Here is a 20252-nt window from a genome sequence, read left to right as displayed (position 1 = left end):
CTACTTCCTCTTCGATCATAAGACTCGTGGCCCCTCTGGCTTCTGGGAGTTGTAGTTTTCTTGCGACTGGTGACCTAACGCTCTTCGGGACCATCAACTTACAAAGTATTCCTTCTAGATTTTCAGATTCAGAAATATCTCGCTGAAAGGCTTTCGAGTTGGTGCGCGCGAATTTTTTAATATATAATTGAGGGCTGTCTCTCCCACTGATGCAAAAGGGGGCTGGTTTTCAGACAATAATTCTGTGGTGATGTCAGGGGGCTGAAACTACAAAGACGTCACCCGGAAGAAAGCTCCCTACAGGCACAAGCTGCAGCGAGAGGTGTGAAAGGTGAGCTCTTTGTCAAAGTTTAAAGTCTAGGAGCAGGAACGCTATTCGTTTTTGGAAACCTGCTTCAATATTTTTACATACATTTACTCACGATCACTGAAGGACATCGACTCGTTGAGAACCCGAGTGTGCACGTCAGACGAGTTTTTGTTTTAAATTGTTACATAATTTCTGATAAGCATCTAATCGCAGGTATTTAGGGGAGGAACAGGTAGGTCGCTTTGCAATTAACGGAGATAACCCTCCATAACGTCTGTATCAAGATCTCTGCTCGCTACACTCGTCTATTGGGTCTCATGTACAATGACTGGACTGAGAGCGAAGTCTAAGCGCTGTTCGCCTCGCCGCGCTCTTTGATCTGTAATAAACTAGAGAAATGTGACCCGCTGGTGTATTGCCAAGAGACAGTGTTGGGAAGGTCTGGGCGAAACGGAGATTTGTTTTGCTATTGAACGCTCTTGTGCCACCGGGGTCGCAGGGTGCTGGGACGAGCTGTGCTGTATCTGCAGCCTTCAGCCTTGACGTCACAGACCCCACCAGGGGCGGCTGACCCCCCCAATGGGGTTGGTACCCCCAGACAGGACTGGTCCCCGTTAGCACTCAGCTCTGAATGCCTGTCCAGTTACAGTTAAGATCAGTCAGGTCATTAAGAGCAGGAGTGGATGGAAAACCTGCAGGTGCTGCTGTGACTATCAAGGACTTGAGTTGTGCACCACCGTTTTATTGTTATGTAATTACTGCTATTCCACCAGTCAAATTGTGTTTCACAATGTCTGTGTCCGCAGTAGATGAGACTGCCTGTCCACTCCCTGCTGCGTGCCAGGAGATTCTACGATTGGCTGTTGCCAGATATTGGGAGGCGGGGTGTGTGCAGTGAGGCCATGAGATTGGTGCAGTTCCATCGTCGTGGAAAAGAGGGAGTGGCCAACACGCGGGTTGGGGTGGAGCAGCAAGAGGGAGGGGGCGTGGTCGACCTCAATGCCTTTGACCCCTCCCTGCCCTCTACAATGAGGGGGTTCCTGGAGACTGGAGAGAGAGGCATGGAGACGGCCAGGAGGTAACTAAAAGACAGCAACAGACACCCTGACAGAGACCCAGGCAGTGGTCTTTTATTCAAACAGTAGAATAGACCAATGATCCATTGCATCACTCAAGACATTACTCAAGACGTTTATGATTCAGACATCTAACCATTATTGGTCCTTCTTGAGTGTCTTACAAAGTCATGCCATGTGTCCAATAAAATGTAACTACAGTAAAAATGGCATTTTTTCCACTGCCCACAGCCTTCAGAGCCCCGGTTTAGATCGTCATGCTCTCCGGTCCTGTGTTTTCCCAGGACTCTCATAGGAACTATGGGATATGAATAAAAACCATGAATCCAGCGTGAAAGAATTCTTTCAGACCACGAACACTGATTTAACGTCATCGGTCACGTGTACCAGTACATAGTTTCAAAACAAACATCTCTCGGAAGTCTTGCGGAGATCAGTGCAATTGTTCCTGCAAGAAAAAGAGAAGCAGTTTGGGGATTTTGGTGAAGTTTAGTTTTCTGACCCAGTGGCGAATCCGCAGAACGTGCTGCCGGTTCCTCAGTAACGTCTGCAGCCCCATCGCTGCGGAAATAACGCCGCAGACGTAGGTGTGCATGAGCGCTCTGTGGCAAAAACGCCAACTGGACAGAGATCCGCCGACAGGCAGTGCTGGCACAGTCTCTCCTCTCCCCCTCTCAGGGCAGTGGCCAGCGGTCAGTGTGTGGTGCCCCGGGCAGATCTCACCCTGCTGGCTCCCATCACGGCCCCAGACAAGGTGGTGTGCGTGGGCATGAACTACAGAGACCACTGCCTGGAGCAGCGGGCGCCCGTGCCCACCGAGCCCATCATCTTCAGCAAGTTCCCCAGCGCCATCGTGGGGCCCTACGACAACGTCACGCACCCAGCCGAGAGCCAGGTACGCGCACTTGCAGGCATACGACAACAGGCCAATCAGAGGATTGGAGGCTTCATTAGCAAGGCTGGATTGCTTGTTCCTGGGCTCCCAGAACCCTTTGTGGAAAGACGTTCAGTCCTTGAATGTCGTTGCTCTTCATTCAACTCTTTTTTTTGGGTGGGGTCTGTGTTTTGTTTGCTCCATTTGTATGTATAGTGTTGTAACCCTCTCCCCTTGAGACTAAAGAGATGCTCCACTCCAGTGCTGGGGGTCCCAGGAGGAGGGGAGGCCGAACTGGAGAAATGGGGGCTGCGCAGGTCCAGTCAGGTCCATGACGAGCTCGGGTGGGAGGCAGACCTGCAGACACCGCGCCCTCTGGGAGTGATCTGTCCATGTTGCTCATTGCTGGAAGTCGGGTCGATTTCTTTCTGTTGTCAATTGAAGCGGAACGCAGGACCCCTGCCTCTTCCATACCAGCTGGCCGCGAAGACGCGGCCTTGTAAGACACTGGGCTGTTGCGGGCCCGAGGTGCTCCAGTAGTTGGTAGGGGTCTAGGAGCCGGTGTGAAGCCGAGAGGCACTGACCCTGACCCTGGCTCTCTCGCTTGCCCGCAGGAGGTGGACTGGGAGGTGGAGCTGGCCTTTGTGATTGGCAGGACAGGGAAGCACATTAAGGTGGGTGGCTGGCTGGTCAGATTACAACAAATTGCTGCTTGTCAGGGCTTTTACCCAAAGCAATTAGTCTAAAAAATACTTTTTACACAACCAAGCGTTTTAAGTGAATCAGTCCAAGTGGGGTGCCTTGTGCAGGGGTACACCAGGTTACCCCTCTTGGGAAGTGAACCCAAACCTTACTGGTTACAAGCCCAGGGCTCTAACCCCCAGTGTGCCACCAGCTCCCCTGTTGTGGAGTAGAAAGAGGGGCTTAATCTCAGTGGACAACATGCCTGTGGACAAGGACAGTTCACATAGCGTTGTTGAAGAGCAGGGGAAGAAACAGACTGTTGCTTGTGCTGCTGTGGAGCCTACAGTCCAAGGGGATTACATGCAAATAAAATCCCAGTCATCTGGGTTGCACTGTTCCTTATTTATGCTTTGTCTTTTGCAGGATTCTAATTCTCCTAAGTATTGGATTTATCATCCCTTTAACTGTTTGTCAGATAAACATTTACCTGGAATATGAACAGGTGACTTAAGTCCGTGGCTGTTAAGAAGCCCAAAAACTTTGACATAGTTATAATTAATTATTAATATCCAAAAATAGTTCATTAACTAAGAGCTCAGAAGGAATGAGAACCAGGAATAAGACTTTTGCTTTTAGGACTGGACAGGAAGATCCCTGTTATTATTAGTATTGAAACTACGTGCAAACCCTGTGTGCTATGATTAATGTGAATCCGTACGAACTCTAAATCTTTGTAGTTTCATTAGATATCCAGGAATCGGAGGCCAGCAGGGTGTCCTTGGCTCTGGCCAGTGTGAAATACACAGAAAATAAAGTGACAATGATGAGTACAAGATGAAGGACATTGGCCATCATTGTGCCACTTGAAATGTCACAGTCATATTGAATTTGTTCCTTGTGCGTGTGCAGCTGCCCAGAAGTGTGCTGACTGCATGAATACTTGATTTTGGAACGGTTGTTTTAGAGCAGTGCTCTCCAGCCATGCTGTGGGATGGCCCCAGGCTCCATTAGGCTTTATTGAGCACGTCAGACAGAGAACAGGGATCATGTTAGTCAGAACAATGGTTATAAAAGAGAGAACGCCATTTGGCCATCTAGCGTAGTAATCGATCCGAGGATCTACTTCAGCCGTTTCTTGAAAGAAACCCGGAGATCGGCTTCAACAACATGGCTGGGTAGCTTGTTCCACACTCCCACCACCCTTTGTGTAAAGACATGCATGGAAGAGGTGGCGTTAGAAAGTGAAGGAGGGGTGAGAGGGAGAGGAATGGGCAGGAAGACTGAAACAAGAGAGGATTGAGCAGATGGAGAGAGGGATGGCGAGCGCAGGAGGCAGCTGTTTGGAAAGGCGATGGTGGAGAGAGACAAAGAGGGGGGTGGGAAATGAATCTGAATAGGACACCAAGCAATCAGCTTCAGCAGGAATGTTTGATAAGGGCAGTGGAAGTAGAGGTGGGAGGCCTACGTCAAGCTGTTCTCCCTCTGCCCCTGCCCTGCCCCCTGCAGGAGGATGATGCCCTGGCGCATGTGGCCGGCTTCACAGTGGCCAACGACATCAGCGCCCGCGACTGGCAGATGAAGCGCAATGGGAAGCAGTGGCTGCTGGGAAAAACTTTCGACACATTCTGTCCCTTGGGGCCCGCCCTCGTTACCACGGCGACACTGTCGGGTACGTTGCCACGGAACGCAGATTAGACATCCCGTTCTAATCAAACTGGGCCAAAGTGACCCGGTAAAATATCTCCAAACATTCCTGAATGAATAGGGCTTTAACCTCGGAGTCCTGGCTCGTGGCGCCAGGGACGCTGAGCGCCAGAGCTGGAACGCAGTGTTTCTGATGCACACCAGCCCAGTGGACTGCAGGCCTGAGGTGACACTGGATCAGCGCTCATGGACACTCACAAGGGGACAGTCACCGATGCACACGGAGAGTGGCAACATCCATCACGGCTCGCAGCACACCAATTGTTTTCCTGGGAAGGGGGGTGATTCGCAGCAGTTCTGATCGGCCGCGTTGTTTTCCAGATCCGCACAACCTGGGCATCCGGTGCCGGGTCAACAGCAGTGTGGTCCAGGACAGCAACACCAATCAGATGATCTTCAAGACCCAGGCGCTGGTGGCCTGGGTGTCGCAGTGAGTCTCACAGCGCCCCCTGCAGGCAGAGGGCAGCACTGCAGCTTGCCCCACATGCCTAGCGCGGAGCCCTCCGCAGGGAAACAGTGTCCGCCCAACAGATGACGCAGTTGTGCCGGAGTACCGAGTGCTGTGGTGTTCTGTGGTGGTTACGTGTTGTCCTGTGTTGCAGGTTCGTGACCTTATTCCCGGGGGATGTGTTCCTGACGGGGACGCCTCCCGGCGTGGGGGTGTTCCGGAAACCCCCCGTTTTCCTCAAGGTGACGTCTCTGAGACCCGCAGGGGATGTGGTGGGGCTGCCAGATCAGGCTAAGTCGCTCTCCACTCCTTGAATGTGCTCTGTTCCTCCCACCCATAGCTGCTCCGCAGGGTGGGCACAGGCCAGTCCGGACAGGAAGTGTAGCGTTGCAGCCTTCCTGTTGTTGCACTGCATAGGAACACCATTTAGGTGGGCCCTCCAAATCCAGCGTTCCTGGGTCCATTAAATGGGAGGGAAATAGTGGCACTGCAGGGAAGCTTGATGAGAATTTTGTTTTTATCTGCACGTTATAAACCCAGTACTTGATGGCAACATCAAGACCCAGAATGAGTACGGGGTGAGGGGCTGGTTATATAGGCAAGTGTGGGGAAGTATGGAGATCCCTGGGCCAGCTCTGTGAAATACTGACCTGGGTCTGACGCTCTGTTTCAGAAGGGAGATGTCGTGGAGTGCGAGATCGACGAGATCGGGCTCATTCGCAACACGGTGGTCTGACCCGCGCCGGGAGGAGCCTGGTGGTGGTGGGGTGTGGTATTCGTCGGCCAGCAGGAACGAGGGGGGAGGCCGCGGCCACAACGGGGTCAACGCGGATCACCCAGCGCTCACCAGCTGCACCAGACAGAGACACCGTCTCCCCACGTCCACCACGCCCACAGCCGGGCCCAGCACCTGACCGCCGACTTCCACCGTGCAGTGGGAGCACAGCTGTGGAAGTTCAAAGAGGCGCGAGTCAGTCAGCGGGTCTCCGCTGGGGGAGTGGCAGCCGAGTGGAGATCGTGGGTCTGTCCCTTTAACTGCGATCAGAGCACACTGGGCCAGGGGGGAGACATCTCCACTCTTCACAAGGGCTTCCAGTCCACAAGATCCACTTTGGGTTTTCACAGCAACTGAGCTCTTAATTGGTTAATTGACAGTTTGCGTGTCTCACCCTTTAGAATTGATTCTAGCTGGTAAGAAGTGCCAGATTGCTGAAATTATGGATATGAATTATGCAAATTAGAGTGATTAAATACCAGACGACTGGGAACAGAGAGAGAGAGAGAGAGAGAGAGAGAGAGACCCCCCCTTGTGCCCTTTCTGTTGGCTGTGATCTTCACTGCAGTGAATGATTGCCAATACCACACAGGAAAATTAAATAAACCGGGGGATTACAGCCATGTGGTGTCACGCCTCCTTCTCTGGACAGTGACCAGCGCCCCGACTGTCGGCATGCGGACCCAGCAGTGCAGGTTTCAGAGGGCTGGAGTCACCGCCCGGCCTCACCCCGGCCACGTGAGGCGAAGTGGCTGCAGTCCAGGTTCTTTTCAGGCCACGCTGTGATAAGTGTAACCCATGGAGCACACAGAGATACAACCACAGGGAAAATGGTCCTACAACAGGGGATCTAACATCGGCTAATCTGGGGGTCTCCACCCCTGGTCGCCATGGCTCACCTGTTTATATTAAAGATGGGCAGTTTGTACACCTGTAATTAACCTGTAATAATTAATTTGTTCAATTAAGTAAACTGTGGTCCTTGAGGACTGAAGAACTCTTGCATGTTAGTACCAAGGGGTCTGTGTTTCATTTTACACATGACTTGTTTAATTGATCACAAAGGTACAGTTCAATATCTGCAGATACGGCTGACTGAACTGTGATCTTTAAAAGCTGTTAGGGGACCAGCCCCTTTCAGCACGTACTGGCAGCTCACGACAGCACTCTGAGACCCTGCTGCACCGGTTTGACAAAATAATGACATGGAGCAGGAGCAGAGTGTGCGACTCACCCACTGATTTTGCCGGTTTTAACATCTGTCCCCCGATCAAGACCTCACTGTCCACATGGGGGCGCTGTCTGTTACCTTCGACAGAGCCGTGGAAGGACGTGGCCTGCAGGTATTGGGACTGCTCTGGTGTGTGGGCCCTAACTTCATTCCTCTGTGGTGCTCGTCCAGTTTTCAACATGCCGTGGTCTGAAAAGGTCTGCTAGCTCTACAGGCACCCTACCGTAGCACAGCGTGGGATAGAAATTACCCCATGTTTCTCTTGGCAGACAGCATGGGGCAGGGGGTCCCCTACATTGCATGCTGGACTGCCCCAGTTCTAAAAAACGTGGAACAGCAGGCCTGCACTGTCATTCTGGGGAGCACCAGCCCCTCCCATCTGTCGCTCCAGTCTGAGAGCTGCATCAGTCAGGAGACTGAGGGCCGCCGGCCGGGCTCCTTCTGGCTCCTGTGTAATGAAGCCATGGATGGGGGCTGGAATGAAGACCCCTGGAGGTGCACACGTGAAGCCAGCCAAAGACGAGCTCCCACAGCAAGCTGCAGCAGAGAAGGCCCGTGCCCTTGGAACTGCAGCTTCAGAACTGCACCCCTCAGCCCCACAGCCCCGTTTCACAGGAACAAGCTGAGGCAACTTTCTCGCTTACGCACAGAAAGTATTAAACCAGTATCGGGTATTGTGAAGAAGGCTACATGGTCAAGATGTTGTTTTGTCTGTTTTTCCAGTTAAAATTAAACTGGCAGCAGGTGAAACTCATCCTGACTTCCAGCCTCTTCCAGGAAAACCCTCAAACCTAAGGCCTGGGTTCAGGGAAAAAACGGTTTTAAAGCACTATTTTACAGGCGGCCAGCAAGATAGGAGATAGAACAGCGACACTGAGGACTAATCTGAAATAGCTTCGTTTCCTGCCGTCCTTGAATCTATTGGTTAATTTATGACAACGGTCACAGAGCAGCAGCAAAAGCACAGGGTTGGGAGAGCTGTAGATTTTAAATGCAACATGCGTCTCGCGTTTCCGAAGACGGAACAGGCTCACGCGTCAAGGACAGGAGTAAAGTGTTACATTGTACTGACGTGTCTGAAGGAAACTTGAATGTACGTGCTCATTTCAAACTTCAAGAAGAATACAATATTAAAAAGGCCTTGAGGGTGCTTCATGGAGCTTGCAGTTCTAATTGTTGGACACTAGGTGGCAGGCTAGTAAAACAAGTCACATTTCTCACTGCCTTTAACTGAGCTTTCTCCACACCCAGGAAAACAGCTGGTTCCCACCACCTTCTTACACACAGCACAGCAGTGTGCATATACAGACATGCGTTGCTGCCATTAAAAACACTAAACCAAACCTCAAATCTGCAGCCCTTCCAATCCACCCCTCCTTTCATTAATAGGCAATTAGCAGGATCAACATAATTGGGACACTGACTGTACTACAGTACCACAGTGATCTGGTTTAGTCTTGCATTCAATCAGCAGTATCCAGTCTTGGTCAGCCCTGGTACAGCAGAGCCACAGTCCAGCCGGAAATTTAAAAATAGCCTTTATTCAATCATCCATTTTTAAATGCTTGGAATGATTCCAATCGCTGAAGAAGAGGACTTGCATAGATACCATTTGAAATGAAAACAACACCGTCTCACCCCTCAAGCACTCCAGCTGCCTTCTCTCAGTGATCAACACAGGTGTTTCAGGTCTTTACAACCATATGATTTAAGAGTGGACGATAAGACATGGACTCTGCTTCTCCAGCACCAGGTTGGCCATCAATGCATTGATCCAGGGGAGCCTAATTTTGATCCTCAAGGGTTGCTGTTCAGCAGGAGTGACAAGCCTCTATAAAACTCCAGATTTTACAGAACAAAAAAAAGCTTCATCTTGTTCAATTAAGCAGGTAATGAGTGATCATTTAGGTGATTAAGGGCTCGGGTGGAAGGAAAACCTCCAGGACTGGAGTTCTACCCCCCCACGGATATAATCCATTAAAGCTGAGCTTTGTAAACACAAGTGTCCCATGAAATCACCTAATGCTACAGGCTCAAGTATGCACTCTCAGGTTTCCACACATAATCCTGGAGAACACCACTCTCTTTGGATGGGACTGCACGGAGAGTCACAGCAGGAGAGATCCTTTATTTTTGTGCGCTGCACTGTTTTCTCTAAAACAAATAGGACTATCCTATGAAGAAAATGTCAGAATCTCAACGGCCCCATGCGCGTTCTCACACATGGTAATATCCCACTTTATGTTTGGAAACGACTGTGTCTCTAGTTGTCTGATGTATATACCCATACCTGAGTGTGTGGGCCCTGTGTTCGTCAGCGTGTGAACCTCTGGATTAGCACTCTGGACACACATGGGTGGAAGTTTTGAGTTTATCATGCAAGTAGAGTCCTTTATTGAAATAACAGTGAACCGTATGAACACAACTGAAAATCAAAACCATTATATGGGCCCACTAATACACCCTTGTCCACAAACTATCTTTAAACCTCTCAAAACGAGAGTACTTCTCAATACAGAAATGTGCATGCCATTTCCCTTCAGCAAGCAGGTTCAAGAACAAAGGAACAAAATGCAAAATAAAAAGGTCAGGAAAACTCCCTCAAAAAGTTATCAACAATACACATTAGCTGTAGGTCATGCACTTCAAACCTACACTGTCTGTTTATACACAGGACTGAGGGTGAAAATTCACTTCCCCAAATGAAGATCAAGCACAAGGCATACGTACTCCTCGCAGACCACGAGTGCATCAAGTGTTTCTGTGTGTGTGTTAATTCTCAAATTAAAGAGCACATGTGAGCGTGTTCTAGCAAGCTAATGAATTAACGAGCTGGCTCGAATGAGATGAATTAACGAGCGTGTCTGTGCATCACTGAGCAGTAACCATCACCAGCCAAAATGGGACCGGCGTACCCTGAGGATTTAGCTACGACGAGTCTTGGATTTGGGAGAGACAGTCCCATACTAAGTCACTGATATTGCAATTAAATTTTATAATTGTAAACATTCTCAATATTCAAAGCCCAACAAGAATCATGGCAAGAAAAAAACAACAACCAGAGTGAGGCTTCTTTGAAGCTTTTGTGTAAACATTTTCCTGGACGTTAACGATGCCAGAGGACAAATACCAGAAGAGCTGAAGAATCTTAAATCTAAACTAAAAGCGGGAACCTGAACTGGGGAGTCGCTTTCCTATAGTGAACAACATCCTGCCTGCCGTCAGCACTGTCAGTTATTCCTTCAGAGTCCCTCAGTCAAACCTTATTGAGCCGGCTGTCTGCTGCAGGCCCTGCATGTGCTGCACTCACAGGCTGAACAGGAGGACGTTCAAGTGTCTCCTGCCATGGACACTGCCCTCGTCACCTGTGGAACTGCTCCGAGAGCCTCTCGGACAACTGCTTCCAGCATGGATGGGACGGGATGGGATGTTAACGGGAAGAATATTCCAATTAAAAATAATCATATAGGAACACCCCCCCCCGAAATAAACACATCTTCACTCAATCTGGAAACGCTGTACAGCTGTTCGCTGTGACCTACAGGGACCTCCCCGTGTTTGAACGGGTCTTAAACCTGGATCTGGGCGGAGCAGCAACCCAGTCTGAGCAACCGGAAAGAACAGCAGGCGCTCACAGGCATCAGAAACAGGTAAGGCTGCCCCCTAGGGATTCGGAGGCCTCACTGCAGGTAGCTGAACAGGAACTGGCTGATGAAGCTGTGGAGCATCTCCCTATTCTTCTTCTGCTGGAATTCTGTACGGAGTCCCAAACCCTTCCCAGACTCTACACACAGGACCTGTAAAGAGATTTCAATTAAATACTGTCACATCGAAAACATGCCCCCCCAAAAAAAAATATAGCTTTGCTCTACAGTGAACATCTTCACTTTATGTAAGAAACTACCAGCTACTATTTGCTTAGCAGGGGAACTTAAACACACAGAGAGCTGGCTCCCCCTCTCTTTAGCTTACAGATTGTCGGTCTGACCTGTGACACTTTGTGAACTTTACTACTCTACTACAGCAGCGTTCCAAACCAAATCCCAGCAGAATAAAGATGACAGCTCAAAGACAAGGGGAAGGAGAATAAGAAGTTGTGTTGATATTCAATTTTGCTGCAAGACAGAACTGCATGTATAAATTGAAACAATGCTCTTGCCAAAATGAAATATAATTGTGCTAAGGAAAACTGGAGACAAGAAAAGCTATTTGCAGTCTCCAGAGTTAATTAAAATCGCAGCAAAGTTAATAAAAGAAGCTCACCCATCTGAAAAAAGTGCTTTTTTTGAAAAAATGTGAAAAGTAAAGTTCTTTTGACCTCAGATTACTGAGCAAAACATGATTTTAATTTAAAAGGCAGCGGTGGGGTTTTTTCAATCTGGAAATTGAAAGAGTGAGAGGAATGCAGGTCGGAAGGGTGGAGTTTCTCCAGTGCCAATTAGCCTCTAGACACATGACCTGAAAACCCAGCTCTTAAGGCTCAATCCGCTGAAATTTATTGAAAATAAAGCCTCTAAAAGGTTTTAAAAGTTTAAACCTTTACAAGAGCCCCGGCCAGTATTTACCTTAATTCCTTTTGCAAGTCTGAATCAGTCAAGACCAGAAGAGGTCAGAGACACACAAGCAGACAGAGCGAGAGAGCGTCACTGACGCCCAGGTCAGACACACACGCAGACAGAGCGAGAGAGCGTCACTGAAGCCCAGGTCAGACACACACGCAGACAGAGCAAGAGAGCCTTCCTGACGCCCAGGTCAGACACACACGCAGACAGAGCGAGAGAGCGTCACTGACGCCCAGGTCAGACACACACGCAGACAGAGCGAGAGAGCGTCACTGACGCCCAGGTCAGACACACACGCAGACAGAGCGAGAGAGCGTCACTGACGCCCAGGTCAGAGACACACACGCAGACAGAGCGAGAGAGCGTCACTGACGCCCAGGTCAGATACACACACAGCAGACAGAGCAAGAGAGCCTTTCTGACGCCCAGGTCAGACACACACGCAGACAGAGCGAGAGAGCGTCACTGACGCCCAGGTCAGAGACACACACGCAGACAGAGCGAGAGAGCGTCACTGACGCCCAGGTCAGAGACACACACAGCAGACAGAGCAAGAGAGCCTTCCTGACGCCCAGGTCAGAGACACACACAGAGAGCGAGAGACTGTGTTACTCACGCCCAGGTCGGTGAAGGTATGGATTGCAGCTGCAGTCAGTTCCAGAGAGGCACTTTCTGAGCACAAGAGAGGAAAAACAATCCAATTAGAATTCGCAAAAGGCTTCACTCGATGATTTTTTGTCCATTTGTGGACTTACTGTTCCCACCCACAGAGGTGCAGCAGTAAAGACAGCTCTCGTCCGTACACCAGAGGACCCCAGGAGAGCACCGAGGGAACTACAGGCACAGGTTCACCGGTGCTGGACTGCCTTTAGAGGGCACCATCAGTGGAGGAAGGCTGGCTCTCACCCACCCAGCCCTGACGCCAATCAGCCAGCTTTGTGCCATCACTCCTGGGTCACAGTCCACTAACAGCACGTCCAGAGTGTTAATATGAAGTCTCCAATGAGCGACTTTACAGGTGTGCCGAGCGAATGTGCCAAAGTTACACCTAAGCTACACTGACGTTCTTTACAGGATTTACTGATCTGGATTGATCTGTGGGTCTATACGACTTGGGATGAGTTTTTCTGCAATTGACAACAGTGCTTCTGCAAGGTGATCAGAGCTTCTCACGCTTTCAGTTTCCAGATCAAAAGTGAAACTCGGATTTCCCGCAGCTCTATCCAGTCTCTATCCAGTGTTCATTTTTTACCTTCACGGTGCCTATTCAGCAATGCCGGAGCAAATTTTGCTTGGCAGGCCAGAGGCTAAAACGCAATGGCCATACACAGAATGCTGCGAACTGATGGGGTCAAAAGTCTGCAATCGCAGCGGCGCCGGTGTTGTTACCATAGTACTCCCTCGCCGTCTGGGCTCTGTCGCACAGGACTGCGTGCAGCTGCGCGATACACTGGGCTTCTGGAAGAGCACACACCCCCAGTTACAGAACTCGCAGGCAGTGGCACTGCACTAAACCAAGGAGGGGCACGGGGGGTCAACTGATCCCCCTAAATGTGCTAAAATCCCCACCCCCACCCCGACCAACAACAACACACTGCACTTCCAAGCATCCTAGTGGAAGGGGAAGGTCAATATATGGGGCCCTATCTTTCATATGAGTGTTTGCTTCAACTTTTTCCCAAATACCCCCGATACAAAAATATTCTGCTTCTGGGTGACTCCAGCGCAGCAGGGATTTTACAGACCACCCACAAATGATCAATGACCAATGTCTAAACACTACTAAAATATTACCACTTAAATGGGTAATTACATATGACCCATTACAGCAGGTCATTTTGTAAACACAAGCAGTGAGGGATCACAGCAGCCTGTACTTACACTGACTGGAATAATTCATTTTTGTACTGATCAAAAACTGCTTTAGGTTTTTACAATCTCATGACTAAGTGACACTGTATACAGAACATGTCCTGCAGGATGCTGCTCTCTAGAATCTTTTCCAGCCATCTCTGTAACCAGTGCTTTATACTTACACAGCATTTCCCCACACAATGTCTGAACTGTAGCAGAAACTGCAGTGTTTGTGCATGCTCCTCTTTGTGCTCGGGTATTTGTGTGGTGCTCTAAAGACGTTCATTGTGACATGGAGAGCTCTTCCATGTGTGCAGCTGTATGTGGGCTAACCTGGGAGTGGGAGGTGCAGCAGGGGCAGGGCCTCAGTGGCCCAGCACAGCGCCCTCAGCTGGGCACTCAGCAACCTGCACAGGAAAAACAGCAGCTCTGGACACTGGCTGGGTTGGCTGAGCTGGGGGAGAGACAGGGAGACAGACTGACATCGATACAGATTCATAAGAGAACAGAAAATACTCGAACAAGTCCTTCCATTACTTGCTTCCTCAACTGGTTCCGCTCTGAGAGAACGCGTGACAGTCGGGGATCAAGGCATTCGGCTTTGAGTGCACACATATCATCACGGTATCAGTCACTGTCACTTTTACTGAAAGTCTATTATGCCGAGACAGAGTATTACTTCTAATATATCAAAAAGGCATCAGTGCCGTTCTCTCTGACTGAACGCATGCTGGTCAGGCTTGTCGGTGCGGTTCTCTCTGACTCAATGCATGCTGGTCAGGTGTGTTAGCGGTTCTCTCTGACTGAGAATGTGCTGGTCAGGTACGGCAGCCTGAGTCGATGTCAGTACCTTGTAGCAGCGGGGATTGGACATGTCCTCACAGTCTGAGTCGCTGTACTCCATCTCGTCCACCGATTTCCAGCGCAGTGCGTCACGCTGCTGCAACAGGTCACACACCGGCCGATCTCTGGACGACTGGACTCGCAGAAAGAGTCAGTGAGTCATGCTGGCCATCAGTGTATATGCCTTATCTCCACACTGTGGATTTCTGTCTGTCTGTGGGTCTACACTACAGCCAGCATGAGCTTCCCCCATCAGGTTCCATCTCAGCGTCTCTAGGAAGGGGCACCCCGAGATTTGTGCATTGGTCTGTCCATCAGTCACAGAGACCACCTTACCTCTTCCATGACAAGAATCCCACAGTGCACCAGGCTGTCCACTGCGTCCATAGCGAAACTCTGTGCAGATTGGCATGGCTGAGGAGAGAGATGATAGGCAAGCAGATAGAATTAACCAGCTCTTCTGGACTGTGAATTACTGGAGATCACAGAACAGGGAACGGGAGTAAATTGCCCCTGGGATATTTAATTGGCAAGGAATAACAGACACAGAGGATGCATTTGGTTACGCCCATGCAGAGGTGACATTTCAATTTGCATCAGGGTGTTTGACAGACAGCATCAGTATTTCAATGTCAGTCACAGTGAATGTGTGCAACAATGAATGTGTCAGTGTTAACGTGAAACAGAACACTAGACCAATGGTGTTGGTACATCAGTGCGCCATCGTGTCAATGCATCAGTGCATTACTGCTTCACTGCGGCAGTGTGCGAGACAGACCGCGTCAGGGCGTCACTGCGTCAGTCCCTGTCAGCACGTCAGGGTGATCCAAGGTGACTCACGGGTAGGATGATGTCGGGCAGCAGGTGGCAGAGCTGCAGGGCCCTCTCAGTCAGCTCTTCCTGGCACAGTGAAACGTCAAACTCCATCTCACTCTCATTGGCACACAGCACCGCCTCCGACAGCATGGAACTCACAGCACAGGCTGGACAGACGGACAGACAGGTATAACCAAAAGGCTGTGCAGGAAGGCATCACCGAAGAGCTAGACAGACCGACATTACTGAACAGGTCATGTGAACAGACAATCGCAGACAGTAGGGGGAGACGGACAGAAAGAAAGATAAAACAGAGAGGAAAACATTAACAGAGAGAAAGGGAGACGGAGGGTAAAAGAACAGACAGAGACACCAGCTCAGGGCTCAGGCTGGGACCTGAGGTCCACATGTCTCAGGTTCAGGTATGGGCTACGACACTAACCAGCTATGAGCCATCCTCCAGCAGGGTCATGCCACAGGGCAAGTGATCCTGAGAGCTTGTTGGACAATAGAGGGTGCCAGCGTTATCCAGCAGTGCCATGTCAGGCCCCACTGGATGCCAGTTCTGCTGTAAGAGCCGTAGGGGCTCACCCCAGAGAGCTCAAACATGAATACGGAGAGGAAAAGGTGCCAAGCCCTCATTCCTCCTGGATGAGCAGTAATGCTGAGCTGATTTACAGCTGGAAATTCTGGGGGTGCACTTAACAAATAAGACTGGGGACTCCAAATCAAAAAAAGGGAAAGTGAGCCTTGCCTTACCTCCCACTGCCTCTAGGCGGAAGACACTGCACAGCGCCTCACTGTGGCGGGAAAGTGTCATTACGGCCTGGGGGCAGGGACGGGGAGCGAGGAGGGGGTCCTTCCTCTGGGAGGGGGGGTACCCCACGATCAGGCTGTCCCGCAGGAGTGACAGGGCATGGCACAGCACCTCCTCCAGGGAACCCCCAAATCCTACGTCCCAATTCCGAAACAGGACCTCCTCGAGCAGCCAGGAGAAATCCCTGCACAGCTGGGAGAGGCGCACACCCTGCGGGAGGAGGGGGACATGAGTGACGAGGTGGGAGGGATCCACCAATTAAGCCAAAGGAAATACGAGATGTTAGAGACTGGTAACAAAGGTCTTCCCATGGACTCTCAAGACAGCGAAGAGCTCTGTAATACCCCCCGACTGGAACACTCTCAATCTATTACAATACCATCAAAACACAAGAGCGGATATAAACGAGAGTCAGGGTATCAGATTCAACAAAACAGCTGAGTAGCTTGCTGTTGCATAAACAAAAATGTATTTTTAAATGCACTCCTAAGTTTCCACTCGTGGGTGTTTCAGTGTTGCCTCTGAAAAAGTCAGCTGGGTTGATGTACTCACTGCCTTTGAGGAATATGAATACTTGTGTTGGCTCCATTTGAAGTCTTCTACTATATGTCTAAGACTAAAAAGGTTCAGTTCCTCCAGCCAATAAGCATAGGGCATTCCCTTTGGTTGCTCTTCTCTTTCTGGGATTCTAGATCAGTGCTGTAATGTGGTGACCAAACTGCACACAATATTCTAGTTGAGGTCTTTCTAGTGAATTGCACAATTTTAACATCATATCCCTTCAATTAAATTCCACACTTTCAACTATCTAACAGCATTTGCTTTCTTGTTGCTTCCCAAAATTTGGAAGAATGATTGGTCAACATAAACGCCCAAGCCTTCATCACAGTTTTCTTGTTTTTTACCATCTTGATCTTTAGTAGTTTTGCCCCCTGCATGAAACACTGCAGTGTCTATAGGCCTTTGAATCTCCTTTGCTGTTTCTATTTTACTAACTATACCAGAATGTAGATCATTGATCTAAATGAGGAAGAACATTGGTCCCAGTACAGATCCCTGTGGGACTCCAATAATTACATAATCCCTGTTGGAGCTTTTGAGAATCCTTTATCTGCACTCTATCCATTGACCAGATCTCATCTCCCATACACACATTTCCATAGATGCCTGCGCCCTTCAATTTAAAACAAAAACAAATCTTTATCATACGTCTTCTAAAAATCTAACCCTGCCATATGAAATTGATGTGGTGCCTGCTTGCATAACATTAATCAAGTTAGTTAAGGGCTACCTTTTCTAAATCCAGATTGCATATAAATTAGATTACTTTTAATATGCAGATGATACTCTAATTTAGTTACAGACTATGTTCCATAAACCTGCATGTAATACTAAGCCATACTGTTCTTATTTTATCTTACACTGACAGGCTGAAAGAACTGAACCTTTTTAGTACTGAACAGAGAAGACCGAGAGAATCTATAGAGCACGTTTATCGATCTTCTATAGCCTTGCTTGAAACACCGAGAGAATGTATAGAGCACGTTTATTGATCTTCTAAAGCCTTGCTTGAAACACTGAGAGAATGTATAGAGCACGTTTATCGATCTTCTATAGCCTTGCTTGAAACCCACAGTGTACTCCTTTCATCTTAGCCCTGCCATTGTATGCATTGTCCCCTGCAGTGCTCCATATGAACTGTATGTTATGTTCTGAAAGTCAATCCAGTAGCGTTTTAGGAAGTCCTTCCCCCCGAAGTGCTTTCGACCTGAATAAACTCAAGAAAGCTTTCTTAGAGCTCTACTTTGTTTCTGTCGGTGGAAACGTATCTGATCTATGTGACTGCTGCTCTTTGTGTGATATATACAACATACTGTAATACTGGGAGGTTTGCACACTTTGTGTGACGGTCTTTATAACAGCACTTGTTTATAACAGCACAGTGCGATCCAAGTATTCAGAATCCCCCAACACACTGACAAAGTCAACCCAGGGGACACCACTGGAAACTGCATGCAGGCGTGTGAGGCTGCAGGGCTGACTGTACCTTGCGATGCTTGTGAAGCAGGAGACAGGAGAGGAGGGAGGTGGACATCACAGCTGTGCAGGAAGACGCCGCTGAGGACAGAAATCGGTCAAATTCTTACTTGGCCAGTCAATCGCTTTTCCATTTTCCAAACATACCGGCATCCATGAGACACACAGTACTTGTGGGCGCCTGGGCTGCTGTGCCTGGTGTTAACCAGACTGACTGCTCTCAGCTCAGACACTGCGCCCTAGACAGGCAAGTGCTGGTTTTTCTGCATCAACAAGACCAGCCAATTAAATATTTAACTTTTCGCAGCCCGGCAGAACATGAAAACGTTCATGAACCATGAATCTGGCCTTCAAAGAGGAGGAAGGCCAGACTTTGAACCCTTTCAGTGAGCAATCACAAGAGAGTGCAGAATCGAGGTGGACTCTGGGCAGAGCTCACCTCTTAGAGAGCCACATGTGAATAGTGGCCTATAATATATAAGCACTTCTTTCATCTTTTGTACACAAAAGCACACATTTCAGGCCATAAACTATTAAGGAATAGTTTCATAGACCCTGATTTACAGCCTGAATACGTCATTTCGAGCGTCAGCTGAATTTATCTGATTATCCCGTGGCAACAGTAAGACAACAAGGCTGCCTACAGCCCACTTGATGCTTTTGATCTAGGATGTACTGTATTAAATGCTGCTGCTTGTTTAGCCATTTATAGCCTGTAGTAACCTAGAAGTCCTGTGAGCCCTGAATCCAGGCTTGGAAGGGGAGAAAGGGAGCAGTGGGTCGAGATTGCACAATCGAGTTGGACACCGGGCAGGCGTGAGCTGCCTACCACTAAAATAGCTCGGTCTCGGCCACATTCAAGGGGCAGGCTCTGCAATGTTTTCCTTTGCATCAGTGGGAAAAAAAAAAACTTTTTTTGTGTTACACCTCAAATAAATTAAATGTTTTTATTCACTGAACTTGAGTCGTTGTTAGTAACTAAATTATTATTCTAGAACTCTCCCCCTCCTCACCCATGAAAAGGATATAAAATGAGAATTTAATGTATCTAATAAAAGAATATAGGCACACCATGCAGAAAATAATCATCTGACAACTTAATAAAATCATAACATTCAACACGGGCATCACCTGTCAGGACTTCCAACTAAGTTCCGTAACCTGTAAATGTTGTACAACAATGAAAACCTGAGCTGTTTGTCTTTTAAAAGAAGCAATCTTGAAATATATGATTACTTGTTACTTTTCTTTAAGCAACACTGTGTCACTGGTGGAATACACACACACAAACAAAATGGCAGATCTGGATCCGCAGAGAGGACAGGCTCAGTGACCACAGCCTGGCCATAGGAACTGGACACAGGCAGATCTGGATACCCAGAGAGGACAGGCTCAGTGACCACAGTCTGGCCATAGAAACTGGACACAGGCAGACCTGGATACCCAGAGAGGACAGGCTCAGTGACCACAGTCTGGCCATAGAAACTGGGCACAGACAGACCTGGGTACCCAGAGAGGACAGAGATGTGCTTTCTGCTGCACTGTGAAAAAATATTCCAGGATTAGACAAACTTCCTTCCCTAAAATAACAAATCTAATCCCAGAATTCCCAGGCCTGCCAGATTCAGAACAGTATCAATCCTGGGGGAGGACAGGAAGCTCAAAAGAGCTGCAGATCAGTATCACAGCTGGAGGAACACAGAGGGAGCCTCTCAAACAACAACAATAATGGGCCATAGTCCTGAATGTGTGTAAATGTTTACTAATTTTTACTGCTTTGGCAAGACTGTAATCAATTGGTCCTGCCAATAAAACACCTTTAGCTACTAAACAAGTTAGATGGCCACCTCTTGCTAGTGAGCTTTCTTATTAATGTGAAAGATAAGAAGCGAGGAGGAGAGAGAGGGCGGTGCTGAGAGAGAAAGAGAAAGAATTCCCACACTTGCCTAAATCACAACAACTCCCGATCCTACTGGGAGAGGGAAGAGGGAACTCAGTTGAACTGTATGTGAACCTAGTATGTGATCTCCCGTCACAGCCTGAGGAATAATGAGCCTGTCACCCAATAATGCCCCATATGTCTACAATATATGTAAATATTATGATGTGTCTTTATTGTAAATGTCTGTAGATTTTTGTTTTGTGTTAATTGTATTTGTTTTGCTTTGGCAACACTGATTTTACTCATTGGTCATGCCAATTCACTTGAATTGAACTGAGA

The 20252-nt window shown here is 48.7% G+C and overlaps 2 protein-coding genes and 1 long non-coding RNA gene across 16 annotated transcripts in view; 1 reads left to right on the top strand and 2 right to left on the bottom strand.

The window, feature by feature from the left end:
- Positions 1 to 65: 65 nt before the first annotated feature.
- Positions 66 to 6494, top strand: fahd2a (fumarylacetoacetate hydrolase domain containing 2A). 4 transcript variants are annotated; one of them, XM_069180840.1, is made up of 8 exons: positions 66 to 331; positions 1120 to 1388; positions 2065 to 2281; positions 2875 to 2934; positions 4451 to 4613; positions 4970 to 5078; positions 5251 to 5338; positions 5770 to 6494. In XM_069180840.1, the coding sequence occupies exons 2-8, from the start codon at positions 1120 to 1122 to the stop codon at positions 5830 to 5832; spliced, it is 969 nt and encodes a 322-aa protein (XP_069036941.1). In that variant the 5' UTR covers positions 66 to 331; the 3' UTR covers positions 5833 to 6494. The 4 variants fall into 4 exon arrangements, with proteins under 4 accessions (XP_069036941.1, XP_069036935.1, XP_069036947.1 ...); XM_069180834.1 differs by having other exon boundaries at positions 67 to 331; positions 1117 to 1388; XM_069180846.1 differs by lacking the exon at positions 66 to 331 and adding an exon at positions 340 to 542.
- LOC138224261 (uncharacterized) lies at positions 1423 to 5837 on the bottom strand. The gene is made up of 2 exons (XR_011182669.1): positions 5747 to 5837; positions 1423 to 1684 (listed from the first exon to the last, which is right to left on the bottom strand). It is a non-coding gene; the product is annotated as an uncharacterized lncRNA (long non-coding RNA).
- Positions 6495 to 9472: 2978 nt separating the features above from the next.
- gpat2 (glycerol-3-phosphate acyltransferase 2, mitochondrial) overlaps positions 9473 to 20252 on the bottom strand; it is a 29373-nt gene continuing 18593 nt past the window's right edge. For all 11 annotated transcript variants that reach the window (XM_069180811.1, XM_069180822.1, XM_069180817.1 and 8 more), the window contains 9 exons: positions 18042 to 18112; positions 15937 to 16204; positions 15202 to 15344; positions 14698 to 14775; positions 14369 to 14494; positions 13852 to 13972; positions 13054 to 13122; positions 12281 to 12336; positions 9473 to 10899 (listed from right to left, as the gene is read on the bottom strand). In XM_069180811.1, the coding sequence (XP_069036912.1) occupies positions 10783 to 10899; positions 12281 to 12336; positions 13054 to 13122; positions 13852 to 13972; positions 14369 to 14494; positions 14698 to 14775; positions 15202 to 15344; positions 15937 to 16204; positions 18042 to 18112 (1049 nt within the window). In that variant the 3' untranslated portion in view covers positions 9473 to 10782. The remainder of the gene's footprint in view (positions 10900 to 12280; positions 12337 to 13053; positions 13123 to 13851; positions 13973 to 14368; positions 14495 to 14697; positions 14776 to 15201; positions 15345 to 15936; positions 16205 to 18041; positions 18113 to 20252) is intronic.

This window comes from Lepisosteus oculatus, chromosome 2 (assembly GCF_040954835.1).
Source record: "Lepisosteus oculatus isolate fLepOcu1 chromosome 2, fLepOcu1.hap2, whole genome shotgun sequence".
Classification (NCBI taxonomy): domain Eukaryota; kingdom Metazoa; phylum Chordata; class Actinopteri; order Semionotiformes; family Lepisosteidae; genus Lepisosteus; species Lepisosteus oculatus.
The sequence above is the reverse complement of the archived record's forward strand: the minus strand, read 5'-3'. Positions and strand labels throughout refer to the sequence as shown.

What these genes read in the sequence shown, in the direction of transcription:
- fahd2a (XM_069180840.1), top strand. Translation starts at nt 1,120, where the DNA reads ATGAGACTGCCTGTCCACTCCCTGCTGCGTGCCAGGAGATTCTACGAT. An exon ending in GGCATGGAGACGGCCAGGAG is followed by an intron (nt 1,389 to 2,064) that starts GTAACTAAAAGA and finishes TCCCCCTCTCAG; the next exon opens with GGCAGTGGCCAGCGGTCAGT. An exon ending in GGACAGGGAAGCACATTAAG is followed by an intron (nt 2,935 to 4,450) that starts GTGGGTGGCTGG and finishes TGCCCCCTGCAG; the next exon opens with GAGGATGATGCCCTGGCGCA.